At 49.6% G+C, this 19,299-nt stretch overlaps 1 protein-coding gene across 3 annotated transcripts in view; it reads left to right on the top strand.

The window, feature by feature from the left end:
* Positions 1-19,299, top strand: part of ETS1 (v-ets avian erythroblastosis virus E26 oncogene homolog 1) — a 138,218-nt gene that overhangs the window by 69,227 nt on the left and 49,692 nt on the right. For 2 of the 3 annotated variants that reach the window (XM_005862251.2, XM_014536441.1), the window contains exon 1: positions 7-301. The exons of the other annotated variant lie outside the window; for it this stretch is intronic. In XM_005862251.2, coding sequence (XP_005862313.1) covers positions 220-301 — 82 coding nt within the window. In that variant the 5' untranslated portion in view covers positions 7-219. Of the gene's footprint in view, positions 1-6; positions 302-19,299 lie in introns of those variants that run through there. 3 annotated transcript variants of the gene reach the window in all.

Raw genomic sequence — 19,299 nt, 5'->3', positions numbered from 1 at the left:
CGACTTTCCCCGCAAAGTGCCAACTTCGCCGGGAGGACCGGGCGCGCACCTTCTGGGCGCGGGAGGGGGAAAGCCGGCGGGCATTTGAGACTTTTAGGGAAGAAAATCGGATTGCCCCCGTCCCTTTTCCCCCCCGAGACGAATCCCCATTAAAAAGCAAAAACAACAAGAATAACAGCAAACTTGCTATCATCCAGTCCGCCCTCCACTCCTGGCACCATGAAGGCGGCCGTCGATCTCAAACCGACCCTCACCATCATCAAGACGGAAAAAGTGGATCTGGAGCTTTTTCCCTCCCCGGGTGAGTGGTGACGGCCCAGACGCGCACCCCAGCTCTGGGTCGGGGTCTCCTCCACGTCTCCCCTCACGCCTGGCAATTTCCTTGCAGGCTGTGCGTTTGTGCCTGAGCGGGCGATGCTGGTGGCAGCTGGAGAGAGGCAGGGAGGAGGACTGTTGGTGGCCTGAGACCCTGGTTTGGGGGTGGTATTTATTTTCACAGCTGTGTTTTCGTGAAGAGTGGGAAACAGCTTATAGAATGTCCAGCACCCTATTCCCGCTTCTTCATTTTTTTTTCCAAATGAGCAAGAACCCTCTGGCTTTTTTTTTTTTTCCCTTCACGGTTGGGGAATGGACACCCTCAGAGGACATCCTTCCCCTGACTTTGCATCCCCTAGAAATGGACCTGGGTGGAGGGCCTGGGCCAGCAGAGGGGGAAAGGTGTCTAACTGGCCAGCCCTCCAGGGCTTGTGTTCAAATGTCCTGCTTTCCTGAGCTCCCCTGTCACAGGTTGCTTAGCTTCCTAGCGCCTCTTTTCTGGGTGAAGGACAAGGAGATGGGAGGAGAGTTGAAATGGGCATTTTAATGTCGGGAAACATGCTGAGGCTTTTCATGCAGATTACTCACTTTGGCCATTTTTTCTCATCTGCCCTCTGGGACTACAGCTGCCTTAGAAGAGGGCAAACATCCCAACACCCCGCTTTGGGTCTTTGGTTAGTTACTGAGTGGTGGCGTCCTCCTCTTTGATTTGAAGGACTTTAAAAAAAAAGGGGTGGGAAAAAAATTTCATGTTGCCTTAGGCCCAGTTTTTTTTTTTTTTTTTTTGGTGCTAAGCAGTTTCATGGAGTCTGACACTCCACTATTCCTGGAATAAATGCCGTTTAAGAAGAAAAGATGATTGCTTTTAGGATAAGGCACTGCCAGCTATCCTTTGAGATTTGTGATTTTGGAGGTGAAGTTAGCAAGATACCGAGAAAAGGCGATGCTTTCTGGAAAATAATGAACTGCAATCATGTGTGAGTGTGCATCAGCTTCTCCATTAGTTTAGCTGCTGCTCCCTGTGGCTTACCCTTCCTCGTCTCTGCCAGAAGGATTAGTTGTGCATTTTAACTCTTTCTGAATCTGCTTAAACTTTCGACACAAGCCAAGCCCATGTTTTGTCGCTTGGAGGGTCCTTTATAGATGCCAGTGAAGACAGGGCACGACCTCCCCTCTCAGCCCCCCTAACCCAGTGGTTCTCAACCTTCTGGCCCTTTTAATACAGTTCCTCATGTTGTGACCCGACCGTAAAATGATTTTCGTTGCTACTTCATAACTGTAATGTTGCTACTGTTATGAATCGTCATGTAAATATCTGATATGCAGGATGGTCTTAGGCGACCCCTGTGAAAGGGTCGTTCGACCGCCAAAGGGGTCGCGACCCACAGGTTGAGAACTGCTGCCCTAACCCTCAGCCCCAGTTTGGATCCCTGAGAAGTGTGCAGAGAAGGCTCTAGCTTGTGTGTCCTCAAAGGATGGCAATGGATGGTGAGGGCAATGCTGAGATCCACTAGAACCAGAGACATTTCAGGCATGTAGAGCTACCATTCAAAACTGGCGTCCCTATGACAGTTGCCTTTGGGGGTCCAAGGAAGCCAGAATAAGTTCTGTTAGTCACAGTTGATTCAAACCATAGAGGCAAGAAGTGAAAGGGTAGTGCCCTACGGAGATATACAGGCAACTAGTAGGTCTTTTCCTTTAGAGTGGCTTGTTGATACGCGTGTCCATAGATTGGGTCGTGTGGGAAATATGGTGTAGCTACCAGTATGTCAGTTCACACACCTACAGTGGAGCCCAGGTGCGGGGAACGGAAGAGTCCCTGGCAACCCAAGGTTTAGATCACAGTAAACAGCTGAAGCAACTTTTAAGTAATTAAATGTGACATTTTAGAGAGTTTAAGTATATTATGCTCTTGGTTATGGATAAAAAACAAACCCTGGGTACATATCTTCCCTTCGTTTTTCCATCTGTAAAATGGGTAGAATAAGGCCGAATGTTACAGTCACATCCATTCAAATAAACGTTTTTATAGGCCTCTATTTATTTATTCATTTTTTAAAGGTTAACAGACCATGTTAGCAACCTTCAATACAATAAAATTTCAGCTGGTCAAAGGGATTGCGCAGTTTTCTGCCATTCATTGTAATGAGGCTTGATTTCTGGAACTATCTTGGGGGGGGGGAAGGGAGAAACTTGAAAATACATAGATAGATTATAATAACTAAGTTTTAGTGAATTTAATTCTGGGTGTTTAGAAACATGTGTGAACGTTATACCCATACCCCATAGAGGGGAGAGGGAAAGAGAGGCCCGGAGAAAGTAAGTCACTCACCTGAGAATATCTAGTGAGCTAGCGGCTGAAGTACAATGAATCCCTGTTTCTAACTTCAGCGTCCACTCCCTTGAGCAACACTGCACGTTACCTTTCACAGCTCAGCAAAGAACCTTCAGTTGCGACTTAAATGTGCAGGTGCAAGGATGGAAAACAGGCCGGCCTGGCCGCCTGCTTTGTTGTGGGAGGAGAAGACCCTGGCGAGCGGGGATTTGCTTTGCCCATCAGACCGTACAAGACATGTGTTTAAAGTTTAACTTCTCGCAGCAGCGTGGCTTTGTGTCCACAGCTGTGACTTAAATATTTGTCAGCATGAGTCTATGGGTTGTTTAGTTTCTTACGTGTGGAGACGACTAGTTTGGGATCTTATCTGGTTTAAATAGTTAAACCAGCCCCCCCCTCCGCACCCCGTCCCCGGCTCCCATGGGAGAGCCAGAGACAGGCAGTAGGGAGGCGGGGGACTGGGAAGGGGGGTAGGGACAGGAGTCCTGGATTGTTTGCCTGTGTTTGTGAATAGGACTTGATCAGGAACCTTTATTCTAGAGATGGAGACCTCCCAGCATTTTTGACAGCTTTCGGGCCCAAATTGACATGCCTGTACTTTGAAATGACATTGGAATTGCGTTTTCCTTTGTCGTGGGAAGATAGACCTCATTGATGGCAATGTGCGAGGGCAGGGTTCTCAGATCTTAAATGGGCTAAAACTAACAAAGCTACTGAGGGTCCATGGAGCTCCCTCCCGGTGGGGACCTTGCTGGGGACCGGGTGGAGGCTGGGTGCCAAAGCAAATACATTCCCAAGCTGCTTCAGTTTTTGTCTCCTTCTCGCTCCACCTTCTTGGGGAGGTGAGTGTAATTTCCAGAGAAGAGCGAGAGCCCTAATTTTGGATGTGTGTTGCTTTACAAGAGTAAAAGGTTTGCGCCCTCCCCCTCAATCCGAGCAGAGGATGTCCATCCATTGGGGACCTTAGAGATAGGAAGACACTTTGTCCCTCTCCCTTTCTCTCTCATCAGTCTGTGTATCTTCATCAATGTAGACAAGAAGGAGGCAGAGTTGCCAGGCTACCAGGATCCCCTGTTCATCGTGCTTCAAGACCCTCCCCCCCCATGGACCACCCCATTAGTGACTAAGGACCCCAGTGGCTCAGAGCTGGGGCTCTGGAGCCAACCCGTCTGAGTTGGAATCCCAGCTCTGCTATTTCCCAGCTGTGTGACTTTGGGCAAATGACTGCATCTCTCTGTGCTCCATCCAGCTCCTGCATCCATGAGTGTCGTAATTGTTCTACCTCACGGGTTGATATGAGAATTAAATCTAGGAATGTGTGCAACCTCTTAAAACAGTGCCGGACTCATAATATATTCTCTTGAACAGTTAACTAGAAAACAAGTCAACAAAAAAGGGACCCCGATTGGGGTAGAATTTTCAGGGGCCCTTGAAATGTTGGATAGGGGCTACCGCTGTATTCTGTACCTCTTTAGGTAAGAGAAGAGTACAGTTAAAGAGACCGCCTTCTCCTGCTTAGTGGAGATCTCCAGAGAGCACACACGGAGATGGGTAACTTTCAGAGGGTCTCGAGGTCTCGCCTGTCAGAGCTAAAGGCACAAGGGGTCGGTTAGTTACTTTGGGTGATGGGCTTTGTCAACGCTACCTCAGATCCAAACAGCCACCAAGACTAGAGGCCAACAGGACCTTTGCAGGGCGGGTGGAAAAGTAGGGTATTTCAATTATGCAGGCTTGAGAAATGCATCGTGTCCAGTTATTATAAAGTATCTCACATTTTATTTATTTATTTGGTTGGCAGAGCTTGCATTCCTGGCATTTTTGGTTGGTTAGTATTGCTGGGTTTTTTTTGTTTGTTGTTGTGTGTGTGTGTGTTTTTTTTGTTTTTTTGGTTTGTGCAACTTTTTTTCTTTCTTAAAGAGACCAGACCAGCCTGTAGGAGATCACCTCCTTCTAGGAGACAAACCAGCCCTGGGCCAGCCTCCCAGAGCCAGCTTGCTCTGAGCTGCATTGGACTCTGTGCAAACCCAGAGCTGGTTAGTGCAGGTCAGGGCTTTTCAGCAAAGCCAGGCTCCCATTTCCAAGAGCACAGGTAGAGGCTCGGTGGCAGCACCATTAGATGCCTCTCAGGTTTGCGGAAGGAGTGACCCGGGGCTGTGGTGGCATTCCATGAGTTTGTGTTGAAGGGAGATTCTTGCATTCACCCCTATCGGGGTCTTCCTGATACAGGTGGAGCCTGCATCATGTACTTGTCATGCTAACATACAATTGATTTTTTACATTCTGGGGTGGGGGAGGTTTTATTTTATCTCATTTTCAGAGGAGGAAAATGATATACAGAGAGGTGCACAACTCACCCAAGGCCACATTGTTAGAAAATTGCAAACTGACCAGCTGTTGCAGGCATTTTATGCCTAAAAATAAAAACACCGTGTTGTTCTTAGAAGAGGGCCCTAGCCGGTTTGGCTCAGTGGATAGAGCAGCGGCCTGCGGACTGAAGGGTCCCGGGTTCGATTCTGATCAAGGGCACATGCCCGGGTTGTGGGCTCGATCCCTGGTGTGGGGTATGCAGGAGGCAGCCGATCAATGATTCTCACCATTGTTTCTCTCTCAAGGGCACATGCCCGGGTTGTGGGCTCGATCCCTGGTGTGGGGTATGCAGGAGGCAGCCGATCAATGATTCTCACCATTGATGTTTCTCTCTCTCCCTCTCTCCTTTCCTTCTGAAATCAGTAAAAATATATTTTAAAAAATAAATAAAAGAGGGGGCGATGAGAAGGCAGTGATGGTTGGTGCTTTGGGGGTTTAAAAGGTGCAGGGGTCCCAGCCACCCTGCATGACCCCGCTGAGCCTGGGGCAAGAGCCTGCCCAGGCACGGTCTCCAGACCTGGCAGTCAGCTGGGCTGCTTCCGGAAGGTGCTGGAAGGGTCCAGCAATGTTTGCCTCCGACCACCAAGCAGAGACCCAGGGCTCTTGTTTCCCCAGTGTAGTCACTGTCGCACAGGTGGGGAGGTGATTACGTTCACTTCCAAGGTCGCATCCTTCCCCAGGCTCCTGACTCGGCTTGTTCCCCCTCTTTCATCACGGACGCTGCCCTTCCCGGCATCTCACTTACACGCTGGGTGATGAGAGACAGACCAGCAATGAGTTCACGTTCTTTCTATGGTTTTCGTTGCATTTTCCTGCTTGCAAAGAGGCCAGAGGTACCTACCTTTGCTGTCTGGACAGCAAGAGTTTTTTGTGTGGGTTTTTTGGGGCCTAAAATTTAGTGCTTTTTCAAAGCCTAAAATGTAGTGCTTTCAAGCCCATTTCACGGGCCAGGGCACACTGTTGGCAGTTATTCCGGCACGAGAGGGAAAGTGAGCCGTAGGATTCTACCTGCAGACCCGCCCGCCCTCCACAGCCCATGGCTGATGGAGAAGCAGCCAGACACCAGGCTCCTTGTCTGAGCGGAAGGTATTGGCTCCTCTACCCCTGCCCGGCGGGGAGCATTTTCTCCAAATAACCAGCATCCTCAGGCCCATGCGGTCATCACAGAGGAATCTGTGTGTTAACAACACAGTCGCCATGTTTTTATCTGGCTGCTTAGACAGAACCTCGGATGGGATTCGCCTCTCTGTTCACCACCTTCTAGGTCTCTTCTTTGCTTCTCGCTGTTAAGCTTTTCTTAACTCAGGGATAGGAATGCCAAGACAATGCCCAAATCTATCATCTCTTCTCGTCATGCGTCTACAGCTACTTTTTGCAGCTGGATTAAAGATCCCCCCCTTTTTTTTTCACCCTGTCAGTAGATGTTTTTCAAATTGCATAAACTGACTCTTCGTACTTGGCTCCTTTTCTGAAGCCCTGTGTCTAGCTGTGTTACCTTTTTAATTTAATTGGGCAGTTTAGAGTCTCCATGCAGATACAGAACGAGATCGGTCTGTAGCGTAGGTTGCAGGAGATCCGATTTCACTGGCGCGGAGCCATGCTTACAGACACACTCAAAATGTTGTTGTTCGGGCCATAAATATTTATTGATTATTTGGCCAACTTCATTCTATTTTCCAGGTGCTTTCCAGTGTCTCCTGCTGGGGTGCCAGCCTTCCCCCCGGACCCTTGAAATATGGCTTCTTCCTGCCTCATCAACTTCTTTCAGTTCTTTTCTGTAGCATTTAGTTCTTTCTCTGAAAATCGTAAACTATTGGCCAGGTCATGCTTTAAGACCCAGGGGAACAGTGGAAAGTTTTAGGCTATTGGATTTCGGATCTTGATGGCGTATAGATTGGGAGGTCATATAATTTGCTATCTAAACCTGAACACTTTTGACAGTGTAGTGGGCGCTGTTACTAATTGCACCGGGTCAATAGACATGAACTGGAATTCTCCCAGCAAACGAGGGTCAACTACTTAGACACGGAATTTGAATGATAATATTCTTTTTTAATATCTACTCTGAGTTGTTAATCTTAGGGTTTAGACCAGCCAAAGTAAGCTGAGAGGACCAGATGAAGAGTTTGAGGCAATGTGAGTGCAGTGTGGTTTTCTCCCCAACCCCATGGGTTATATTTTTAAATGTTTTTGACTCATAATATAATATTTCTCAGCGCCTGAGAAACAACTAAACATCAACCTCAAACAAGTTCATTTCAAGCATCTGAATCCTCTTGGTAGCTTTGGGTTGTGATGCTAAGCTGTTCACTTTTGCTTTGCAAGGTTCTGCGGAGGGAGGGAGGGAGGGAGGGAGGGAAAGAGAGAGAGAGAGAGAGAGAGAGAGAGAGAGAGAGAGAGAGAACTTTTGAGTAGGTGTGGGGGGGGGATGTCATCATTATACAAGTGAAGACAATTAAAGCTGTTGTTTTGTTTTAATGCTTAGCCAAGATGAGAAGTTCTACTGTTGGGATCAAATGGGGCCAAAAAAAAAAAAAGAGTTTTTGTACCATGAAAGGGGTAACACTAAAAAAGTAAAAGCAAGCCCTCAATTCTTCAGGGAGGGAGGAAGGGAACGGTGGATTCAATTGCAACATCCCTTTTGGCTAAAGAAGGAGGAAGGAAGAGGAATGATAACAAGAAAAAAGTAAGAAAGTGTAAGCAAACGAATGCAACAACAAAAGGCCATAATGAGAAAAGGGAATGAAGGGTTGTACGTGATGTTTCATAGACTTTTGGAAAAGTCCTCCTATGGGCCAAGCATTGCCCTTGGGTAGGGTTTGCAGTCTCCAGCGACCAGGTTTGTCAGCGTGGGTGCCACTCTTTGTGTAATCATTTCTGGGTACCTGTCACCCCTCCGGGGTGGGGTGTGTGGCTGGTCAGGAGAACTCAGACCAACTAGTCCCGGTGTTCCAGGTGCCTCCATGGCTAGAGGTGCAGGAGACCACTGTTGGAATTTATGGAAATATGTGGGCATCAATGAACACTCCTATTTTCTGTGCCAGTTGGGCCCCTTCTTCCAACAGTTCTAGGCTGGAATAAGTTCATGGGTCATCTCTAGGGAGAACCGGGGTATTTCAGAAGCATTTGAAGGAGGCTAAGAACAGAGATAGGACGGTGTTAGGTTTTAGATGCAGAAGACAGCTTGGGAAAAATGCCGAAAGTGTGGAGTGAAAGAAAGGCTTATATAAATACGAAGAAAAATATTGATGGTAGGAAGGAGAGAGAGGAGGAAGTGTGAGGCATGACCTATGTGAGAGCATCTGGAATCCCAGGATGAATTTTGCCTTTGAAAGAAGGGAGATGTTTAAGGACAGAGTAGTGTTATGGAAGAGCCTTAGGAGAGAGGTGATTTTTTTTTTTGTAGTGTTACTTTACTTCACCCTCAAACAGTTAGTTGTTAAAACCTCTATATCAGCTTATCAGGCTAAGCGTTAAACCTCAGAGATGATGACAGGATCAATCACGTACATATTTTCAAGGTACAAATGGAAAATAAAGAAACTAGGTCAGGCCAGGCCATTCCTAAGTCTGCTAAGTGTAGGCACCTGGGTTTTGAAGTATTTAGGAACTCCTGCTCACAATTTATGAGATTTTTGTGCGATTACAGTTTTGTGCTAGGATCACTCATTAGTTGTCATGTACATTTCAAGTCAGAGTGTGTTGTTGAGTCTGATTCTAAAATTCCCTTCAGAAAATGCCTCCCAGGAGATTTTTTCAGCAGAATTCTCCTGTGTGGACTTTAATACTTCTAGTGTTCCTACCTTTTTCCTATCTGTTTGACATTCTTTGCCTAAGATTTAAGTTTATTCTATACATTATGCATATGTTGTCTTCTATCCTCGAATAGCAATTAGAGGCCTAGGGTGTCATGAGAATTCATGGGTGATAAGGGGAGACCCGCCAGCCTTGTAGGAATAAATACTGTGTACGGAATAAATAGGATGGCCACTCCGGGGGGCCTGCCACTATCTGGAGGCCTTGATTCTAGCCCTGGCTTTGCGACTGTTTATCCCTGTGACCTTGGACCTCATGTTCTTCATGAGTCAAAGAAATCAACTGGGGACGATGGCCTATGAGGTTGCTCTGAGCACTGAAATTTTATGACTCTCACATTGAAAATAATGAAGGCCTCCAGAGAGTAGGGACTGTCGTTCAAGTGGTTGGCAACATAACCTGCCTTCTCCCCCAAATTGTGTTCATCCCCCAATTCTGTTCATCACGATTCCATTACCTGGGGGAATTTTGAGTGGAGCCGTGAAGGTTGCCTTTCACAGAAAAAGATGGAAAGAGACGTTAGACATTGTCCATGGTCTTGCTTACAGTGACAGACACCCAGACACCGGCGTATTGTCTGGGGGTGACCCAGGGCCCGGGGTCAGGCCTTCCTCTTGGTCGCCCTCCATGAAACAGCTTCCTTTCTCCATAGGCCTCTGCTACGGTTGCAGCGGAAGGCAGCTCCAGCGTGGGCTCTGATCTGGAGGAAGGAGGTGGAGGTTGGGGGTCCGGGAGGTGAGGCAGCCGGGCCCAGCTGCATCCTCAGGGCTGAGCCTGTGGTCTGCGCAGAGAGCTTATTTCACCGAATGTACTGCCCTGTACATCAACAGTCCCTCCTGGTTCTGCTAAAAGCCTCCTCGTGCCTCTTCCTGACATCCCCACGGAGTCAGGTCCCTGCCTCCTGCAGAGGGATGGGCCAGGCCCCACTGGTTTCTGGCGGCTTAGGGAATGGTGTCTGGACCCAGGCTGCCCGCAGAGCCTGGACAGACAGGCTACCCCTGCCTTGGGCTCCCTCGCCTTCTGTCCATCTGCTCGGGAAGCTACACGTGTGTGTTGAGGGGCGGCAAGCTTTTCAAAGGCTGCTTTTGCAGCAGTGAGAGAGCATCATCGCTCGCACGCAGGCGTTATCTGAACATCATTTTCTTGATGTTATGTCTACATTTTGAGACAGGCCCATCACGGTTACTCTTTTCTTTCAGAAGCAGAGACCTAAGATCAGCATGCGCGTTTGGGGGGAAACTGCCCTTGATAATAGGGTAGAGTTTACCTACGGGTACTTCTGTAGGCTCATCTCATACCCACTCATCTTTAGCTTTGTGTTTTGTTTCTTTCCCATGAATTATTGGGTGCTGTCTTTTGAATGTGTTAACTTACTAATTTGCCAAGAACCTTACTATTTTCTCCTAACAGTCCCATTTCACAGATGATGAAACTGAGAGGTTAAACACCTTGTCCAAGGTCACACAGCTGGGTGCTTGTTGAATTTGGGCAAATGCTGAGGTCCGTGGGTGCCGATTGTGTACCAGTTCACTTAAGGCTTGGCTAGAATCGGCAGCATTGTACCGCTTGACATGAGACTGTGCCATATTCGAGCCCCCTGGTAATCCTTGGAGTTCTCAACTGTTTACAAGCAGGGGGATTGCAGAGCAGCTACGCTGCTGCTTTTCTGAGGTCACATGGTACATGGCAGAGCTAGACCATGAAGCTAGATTTCTCTACCCTCCCCCCCCGACATTTCCTTTCTGCCACCCACATTTTAAACATTCCTTTGACTTGATGAGCACATGGTGCATTTACTTTAATAGTAGTAATAGTAATAATAATAATAACAATAATAAGCATTAGCTTGAGATCAGAACTGTCAACCAGGCATCCTTCCCTTTTTTGCTAGAGACAGATTTCCCTACTTATTTTATATGTAGTCGATCCCACGTACATTAACTGAGCTCTAAGTGGGCCGTGACATAGGATGAAGAAAATTCGCCGAGTTCTCCGTGCTGCCAAGGCCCTGGCCAGCCTTTCAGTAAGATGGCAAGTTAGTCCCTTCTCAAGAAGTGAAAAAAACATGCCTTACTTCGGGGGCGGCTCACAGATAGGCCATTTCCCTCTGGTGGAGGCTGCCCTTGGACTTTGAGACACGCATTCGTTTTTAATCCTTCGCCTTCTGAAAAGAAGTTCTGATCCCACCTCTGCTTTCTTACGTTGAAATATATGCGCATGGTCTTCCGTGCCTCAGTTTACTCTTTAGCAAACGAGGTCCACTTTAATGACCGGGAGGACCTTCGGGTAACTGCAGGAGCAGATCAGGAAAAAGAAAAAACACCCCAAATCTTTGAATCTCATACTGCATATTGCGGGAAAGAAGCATATAAGAAATAATGACACCTTAGATGCCTGAATCCCCCCCACCCCCACCCCCCACCCGCCCCTTGTTAGTTTCTATTTGGAGTAGGGGCATTTGCTATGGCACCAGGTACCTACACAGAGTTTAGTAAAGTTGTATTAGATTATCCCTCGAATACAATGTGTCGCTTCTTGCCATAGCCGAAGCCCTCTCCCTCCTTGTTTGCTTCACTCTGGAAGCCAGAGCAGCCCAAGGCCAAACCCCAGGTTGTTACATTGAGCAGGATCCTGTTGGCACATTGCTGTTTCCATGGGAGTGAGTGTGATGCTAAGTGGCCAGCAGTGCCCTTGGGGGCCTCTGGATTATTGGGGAACAGGAGGTGGGTTCGGTAAGCAGAGGTGGGGTTCATTTGATTGCAGCAAAAATGGTGATAACAGCGTTATGTGTGCATGTTTGTATATGGGCACTAACTTGGATGCCAGGAACATTTGGGCTTGTAAAGCACATCTTAGTGTGTCTCTTCACACGGGTGTGCAGGCCTCTGGCTCATGCCCCCCTCCCTGCCCCCCTCCCCCACTTGGGTATAGTTTGAACATTTTCTGGACTGACAGCCAGGCAGGCCCACCTATAGGCGGCCACCCTTTTTCCTTTTAGCGCCTGGGTGAGAATTAGGGCACCTGAGTCTGCTTCTGCTCTGAGCTGCCAGGTGATAGCCTCCTCTCCGCCTCTCCGAATCTCCTCTGTGCTCCTCTGGGAAAAGGGCGCTCCCCGTGAGCGAGCTGCCCTTCTTGGGAGACAGTGGGGGAGTTCATGCGTTCACGTGGAGAATGCACTCTGGAGTCGCTGGGTGATGCCAGGAGTGTTATTGGATTAGCGAGAGCTGTGATTCTGAGCACATACGGACTCTCTGAGGGTGAGTCACGTGTGCATGTGTGTGTGTGTGCGCGTGCACGCGCGCAGGAAATGCATCCTTGATTTCACAGAAGATCAAGAGTTCAATCTCACACCTTTCTCACCTCTTAATGGAAACCAAAATGCTCTTCAAAACTGCTGGTACTTGCTTTTGGTCTCTGTCTACGTCTGTGTTCAGTTGGGGGGAGAGAGAACAGTGAAACATAAGAGCACCTACTGTGTGCCAAGCACTGAGCAAGGCGTTTCACACAAACAATCGAATTCTTCAAACAACCCAGTAAAGATGAAGAGATTGGGTCTTGGAAAGGCTCCGGGAATTTTCCCCATCAGAGGGCTTTCAGGTCACAGATGGGAACTTCGATCTTTCCATTTACAAAGCCCTACAAACGCAGAATCAGTTCCTAGAGGAAACTTGCCGGTATTCTCATCTGAGGCTTTGATTCTTGGAACATTCTTCTGTGTGGAGTGCCTTTTAGGCTACTCATGATGTGAGGATAGGGCAGAAAACATTCAGGATATCTATAAATATCAACCATTGGGATGTGTAATAGAGAGAGAGGCTCCCTCCCCCCCCCCAAAAAAAAGTAAGTTCACATAATGTCTACTTTGCATTTCCAGTTTCAAAGTGGACAAATGAAAAGTGGCTAACTAAATTTACTGAACTTGTGCACAGAATGGGCACGCTTTGGCCTCCTTTGTCCAGATTGCTAAACTGAGGCATGAAGTCAGAGCTTCCACTGGGGCTTGAGAATTCTCCAAGGAGGGGCTATTCTGAGGGACGAGTCTAGGCCTTGAGGCCACTGGATGCAATAGGAATGTTTGCAGAAAAACAAACACACACGGAATGATTCCGTATCGACAGGGTGCACCTGGAGTTAACCTCTGATTGGAGATTTTTTAAAAAAGTAGATGTGTATGTATTTATTTATTTCTGGACTTCTGAAGGCTTCCCAGAGGCGCTTCCTGGCTCTCTCAGGCCCTAACCCATACTGTTCTGTGATGGATGGGCTGATGGGAGACCTTTGAAATTCCAGACTGGTTGCATTGTCTCAGAGGATGTTGGGTGCTGGGTGAGCAACACAGTGACTTCGTTTGTGAAATGAGATTGGGCCCCGGCAGCTTGGCCTGGCTTCCCAGGGTTTGATCAGCTGTGTTGTGCTGCACAGGCTCCTGCAGACGGCCAGGGAGGAGCGGAGAGGAGTCCTGCCTGTCCCCAACTGCCTGGCTTTGTACGAAGAGAATATTTTCAGTGTTTTTATGAGCGGACCGATGCCAAGGAATTGATACTTGAATTTTGAAAAGGCTGCTGTAAGATACATAATAGGCTCCTCCTCTACAAACCAGCCATGAGTCTATTTGCCAATCTTCTCACAGTCCCTCTGCTAAGGGAGCCTAAAATGCAACTGACCTTTTCCAGTAACCGGTACTTGGTTCTTATACTCATCTGGGGCATTTGTTTATGCCACATGTTTCTTTCTATAATCTTAAAATTTAGATAACAAGAAGCTTCGAAGTCCGAGGGAAGGGATTTGCATTGGGGTTGCTCCCTAGAAAGTAATCTTTGTCCCTGAATCACACAGCCGCTCATTCATTATTTTGGTTACAAGACATTCCTCACTGCAGGCACCCCGGTGCCCTGGATGGGAAGCTGCTCTGGAGAGGAGACAGCCCTGGGTTTGAAGTCCTGTGCTTGCTGATTTGTCCGTAGGTGAAGTATTTAACTCCCCAAAGCCTCCCTTTTTCTAATCCTTCGTAGCGAAGAGCTGGCAGGGTTCTTGTAAGGATCCGAGAGAATTCCTGTAAAATACGTTTGCACCGCCACAGGGCACGGTATTTTTATCATTATCTTGTGGGCACCGTATTTTGTACAAACGTTCAGCTGACGGGGCTGTTATTACTTCGGTGGTTGTTAAAACTGTGGTTACTGTTAACCTGGTTACAGAAAATTTTCCACTTGACACCCCCATCACCAAGCGGGCCAGAGCAGGCCCTGCGGCCAGGGTCACCATGGCTTCCTCTCACGCACCCTTAGCAGCCCTGAGAGAGAGGGGGCAGGTCTCGCTCCCAGCTCCCAAGCATCGAACCAGGCCTTTTACTGGAATCGTCCTTATCTGGACATGGTTGCCTAACCGCTCTCCTCTTTGCCCTGGAGCCCTTTCTGTTCTGGGAGTGACTTGGGCATCTGAGCTTTCGCAGGAAAACTCGACGGCTGAATACAGCCGGCCAGGACTGGAACTGTGTCCTCCCTCCTGTCCCTTCCTGAGCCAGGCTGCCGTCCAGGGCCAGGCCAGTGCATCCGTTCGGACCGTCCATGCTTTCTTCCCCACACCCCTGTCCCTTCTGGGCCCCGGCCAAGGCCCCTGAGACCCTCCCCGTCCCAGCAGACTGTCCCCGAAGCGCTTTGGGGCGGAAGGCGTCGGCAGGAACCCCGGGCACCGCCGGAGGATGCCCGTTGCCAATCGCAGGGGTTGCTTTACAGCCAGAATCGGGCACCTCAAAAAGGGGATCCTGTGTCTTTAAACAGCTGTGCGCCAATGTGTGTAAATGTGCTTGCTAATCCGGTGACTAATTCGGTATATTATAAAGCAGCACTGAGCTGGCTGCCAAGGCAGGCTGAATCCCAACTGGAGTGGTGTGTAAGGGAGGCTCAGAGATGTCGCTCTTGAATTCTGCCATAGCCCCGGTCCCTGGTGTGTTCCCCGAACCAGAGTCAGCACTTGCCTTCCCTGTTCCCCGTCTCCGCCTGCCCCTCTTTCCTGCTCTCTCCAGCCACAGCCACCCCCCTCCCCTACCCTCCCCCCTATTCCTCAGGTCAGTTTATAGTTTATTTCTGAGGGTGGAGCCCGCTCCCTCTGAGTCAGGGCCAGGGAGCCAATGGGAACTGCTCTGGGGCATTCCAGGGGACAGAACTCATAACCCCTCTTGGGAAAGAATTTTCCAAAAGATCCCTTTGGTCACAGCGCGGTGACTGCACCTTTCCCGGCTCAAGTCCAGGGAGCCTGGCCGAGTGTGTGTTTGCAGGAGGCCCTGTCCTACCTACCCTTCCTTTGTCTCCCCCCAAGGGTTGGGCAAGAAACCTCTAGAAGGAGCCAGGTGTGATGGGGACTTCTTTCTGAAAACGCAGTGTGGCTGTGAATCAGAGCTTGGCCTGCCTGCGCGGGGGACACCTGTGGGAGGGGGGTGTCTGAGGTATCCTGCTTGTCTCCTAGAATCTGTGCCCCGCTCATCCCCACATCCGTGATCCCAGAAGTGGTAGAGACCAGGTGTCTGCCTCGGGGAATGGACCCACCTTTCCCACCAGGCTCCCCTCCCTGGTGACCCCTGACCCCTCCTCTCCTTCACCCTGTGCACTCAGGACACCCGCAGGGTCTTTCCCACCCCCTTTCCGGCGGAACCCAGCGCACACTCTTCTCCATCTCGGAGCCTCCTGTCTTAGCAGCAGCAGGTGCGAGCCTGTGGCTCTTGTCTCTCCTTTGTTTCCCTCTGGAGGATGCCTCCCAAGTGCAGGTTCCCTGTCGCCCAGCCCAGGCACCACCCTATTCACACTGCTCGGCCCATCGCCCGTGGCTCACTGGATCTGCTTTAAATTTATTTATTTTTATGGAGATGCAATTCATGTAACACAAGTTTCACCATTTGAAAGTGCATACTCCGGTGGTTTTAGCCCATTCTCAGAGCTGTGCAGACATCGCTGATGTCTAACTCCAGTACATGTGAATCTCTCCAACGAGACCCCACACCCACCAGCAGTCAGTAGGTCATTTTGAGGGAAGGAAAGCCGGGAGGGGGGGGGGTGAGGCTGCGGAGCAGGGGGCGTGAGGAAGTGGACCTGTGTTTCCTGACAGAGCCCAGCACTGCGCCTGAGGCCCCGAGCGATGCCTGGGGGAGCTCCCTGCATCGCCCAGTCTCTATGGACCCTTTCCACCCCCCTCTCTCACCCACCCGCTCAGCTTTATCCGGTGGCTCCCTTGGTTAGGTGCCACTGTGTAGTGAGCTCCTGTAAGTCTGGGCGGAGATAATGAGCGCTTTCCCCAGCTGCAAGCACCGTGTTCAGACCGGAGCTGGAGGCTGTGGCGGCTGCAATTTCCTAATGGCTTCCTGACAGGCAGAGCCATTTACCAGGAGGAGGAGGGCTGCGCACCCCAGCCCCTCTCTTTCCCACCTGATGCAGGCTGGCAGGCACACAGTGGCTTCTGCTCCTGCCTCCTTTGGCATCCAGTACTTGTTCTCTGCTCGCCACCCATGGGCCTGTCAGCCATTGATCAGGACATTGGGTCTGCCCGGCCACTTCTCAGCCTCTGGGTTTTGCCGCTGGGGGCACGGGGAGGGGGAGGCATCTGACACTGTCCGCTCTCTGTGCCAGCGTGGGTCAGACCCTGTGCCACAGTGGGCCTGCGAGATGATCCTAATCTAGGTGTTAGGGGCCATGAGAAGAAGCCCATTCTGAAAGGAGAGAAACAAATCTGCAGAGGCCAAAGGAGCTCACAGCTAAGTATATCTTTCCTGGAACCCTTCGCTCCCTGACCTCTAAATGCATTCGCATGTAGACCCTCGGACATGGCCTTTTGGAGTTGCACCTATGGCCTCATTAGTTAGATAGGTCAGGTTCAACGTACAGGCCGATGCCACGGATTTCATGTTCTGGCTTTGGTGGGGTTTGCGGGATCCCCTCAACCCTGTCACTGTGTCTCCGTTCCCCTACCTGCAGCACAGCTGGGACTGGGGTGGAAGTTACAGAACCTGTGAATGCTATGATGGCGATCTGTTCTCGCCATCGGTGTGTTTTTAGATGAAGGTCACTAGATCACTGAAGTGTACTGCCGCCTTCACTCTTCCTGGATGGGTAGGAGAGCACCTCACACTTTAGAGCCCCTCACATTTGCACAGACTGGTGTCCTGCAACTGGAGATTGCTGGCTTTACCACCCCTGGTATTCCACTGGCATCTCTGCTCAAAAGAAAGGTCTACCGTTGCGCCTGATCTTCATGACTGAAAACTGGTAACCTGGAGTGGCACCAGGTGGCACCCGGGGGCTGAAAATTCCTGTCGTGTTTGTTAGATCTTAGGATGGGTCGTTTCTCTGTGGTTCTGATGAACTTGGGGAGGTGCGGTGTTTGTGCAGAATGAAGATCCAGAGCTCGATAGCAGTGAAGCTATGTATAAGTAAACACGGTGGTGTAGAGGAAAGAAAAACAGCAGACAGGGAGGGACGAAGTCTAGAATTAGTAACCATGTGGCCAAGGGCAAGCTGGTGTCACCCCCTTGAGCCTATTTTCTCTGTTGGTCAAAGGAAGGGTTTGAGGTCGGGACGGCCCCGGTCAGGTTGGGACTGCTCCAGTGAGGTTTGGACAGATAATGGGGACCAGTATAGACTGATGAACAGGGGTAGATGCAGAGTGTCCTATAGTATAAGTTAATGTTTTTACTTACTGCAGCACATAATAATATGTTGATATGTGCATTGTGAAATTTTTTTCCCTGTACAATCAAACTATAGGTATAAAGCTCTGTATAAAACTCTATAGTAGCAGACATATGTAATACTCTTTTTAACACTTTAAGAAATAAAAATTATTAAAAAAAAGGAAGGGTTTGAACGAGGTGATATCTCAATCCCTTGGGGGGATGGTGTGGGACCAGTGGCAGAGCTGGCTCCTCCCCCTCTCCCCAGGGAACCGACTCTTCATTCATCCTAGTAGCCAGCGGGGGAGCACATCCCTCCAAGAAGTTGTTCAAGTTTCATAGAAAATTCTGTGCATTCCTCTTCCTGCTTTGGCTCTGGGGAGAGCATGGTGCATCCTCTGGCCACGGTGAGGGTAGCTCAGAGGAGCAGAGACCAGTGTGACAGAGTGACAGCTGCTGCTTAAGGCCATGAAAATGGCCAAAGCTGAAGAGATGTAGGGGCCAAAATGAGAGATTAGGTAGGTCTAGACAAACTTGGGAGTAGCCACCAAAGATAGGTTTAGCAGTAAACTTAATGGTTTAGGGAGAATACCCATAATCCCTTTGTGGCCATCTCTCTGGATCCTAAGTACCTCCTTAGCAGCTCAGGAAACGTGAGCTGGGACTCTGAAACTATTACCTAAATCCCTTAAAGCAACAGGATTCCTGACTCCTCATTACGGACATGAGTTTGGATTGACTGAACGGAGTGGGGCCTTTATTTCATGAGTTACTGAGCATGTAGAGCCTGATGCCGTGCAGTCCAGCTGCTCCATGTTAGGGCAGGGCCATGGCTTTGGGGTGCACTGAGCTGGTGTGCAGGCGCTTTTGAAGACCATGATAGGTGCAGAGATGGGCTGACTCATGAACTTGCCAAACACTCTGGGTGGGAAGATTTGCATCTTTGACGTCAGCCTGGCTTCAGGGTGGCAGTGTGTGTCTCTGGCTTCTCCCTGCTCTTGCCATGTGGCTCCCACGTGGCTCCCACGTGGCTCCCACGACTTACACTGGGGTGATTCAGCAGGGACCTTGGAAAGGGAAGCTTGTTGGAAGCAGGGGGGGGGGAGGAGTCAAGGAAGCGGCGTTTCTGGGAAGTACTGGACCAGGTGGGGTGGGCCGAGCACCCACTTGGACCCTCATAGTTTGGTGTATTCAGAAGGTTTTGGTCTCCACCATCTGCTTAGCACAGAAGATGCACAGGAGTGTCTGCTTGTGGTGGCCTTGCCCATGTTACCTCAGTTATGCTGGTGGTTCCGGTGCATTAGACCACCCTACAGAGGTGAGCCCTAAACATTTGACTCCTGCACTTGTGAAGTCAGTGAGAGAGTGTGGAGTGTGGAAGGGACACAAGGCATCACTCTGAACCATTCCTTGGTTGCACTGGCCCCAGCCGTGTCCAGCCCACGCATGCTCTGCGCTTAAGCTTTTAAACGATAAGACATGGAAGTGCCTGCCTTTGGGTCCTATGAATGTGGTGCCATCACCCGCCTAGTGTATTGCAATATAACCTACGCTGTCTACATGGAAAGGAAGACAGTGATCATGTGTAGGTTTCTCGCTGCCTACTTAGTGTTGCTTTTCCAGGAGCACGGAGGGAAGTTGGTGCCAGGAATTTGTAGGCAGCAGCGGGAACTGAAGTTACTCTTCAGAGGATGTCTGTATTAAGCCCCGAGTGTCTTGCCTTTGAGGGACGGTGGGATGGGATCCAGGGGGTGCGGTTGTGGCTCTCTCGGTTGCCCAGTCCTGCTGAGGGCTGTTGGTGGACACT

This window comes from Myotis brandtii, unplaced genomic scaffold (assembly GCF_000412655.1).
Source record: "Myotis brandtii unplaced genomic scaffold, ASM41265v1 scaffold1617, whole genome shotgun sequence".
In the NCBI taxonomy this organism is placed as follows: domain Eukaryota; kingdom Metazoa; phylum Chordata; class Mammalia; order Chiroptera; family Vespertilionidae; genus Myotis; species Myotis brandtii.
This window is presented reverse-complemented; position numbering and strand designations above follow the sequence as displayed.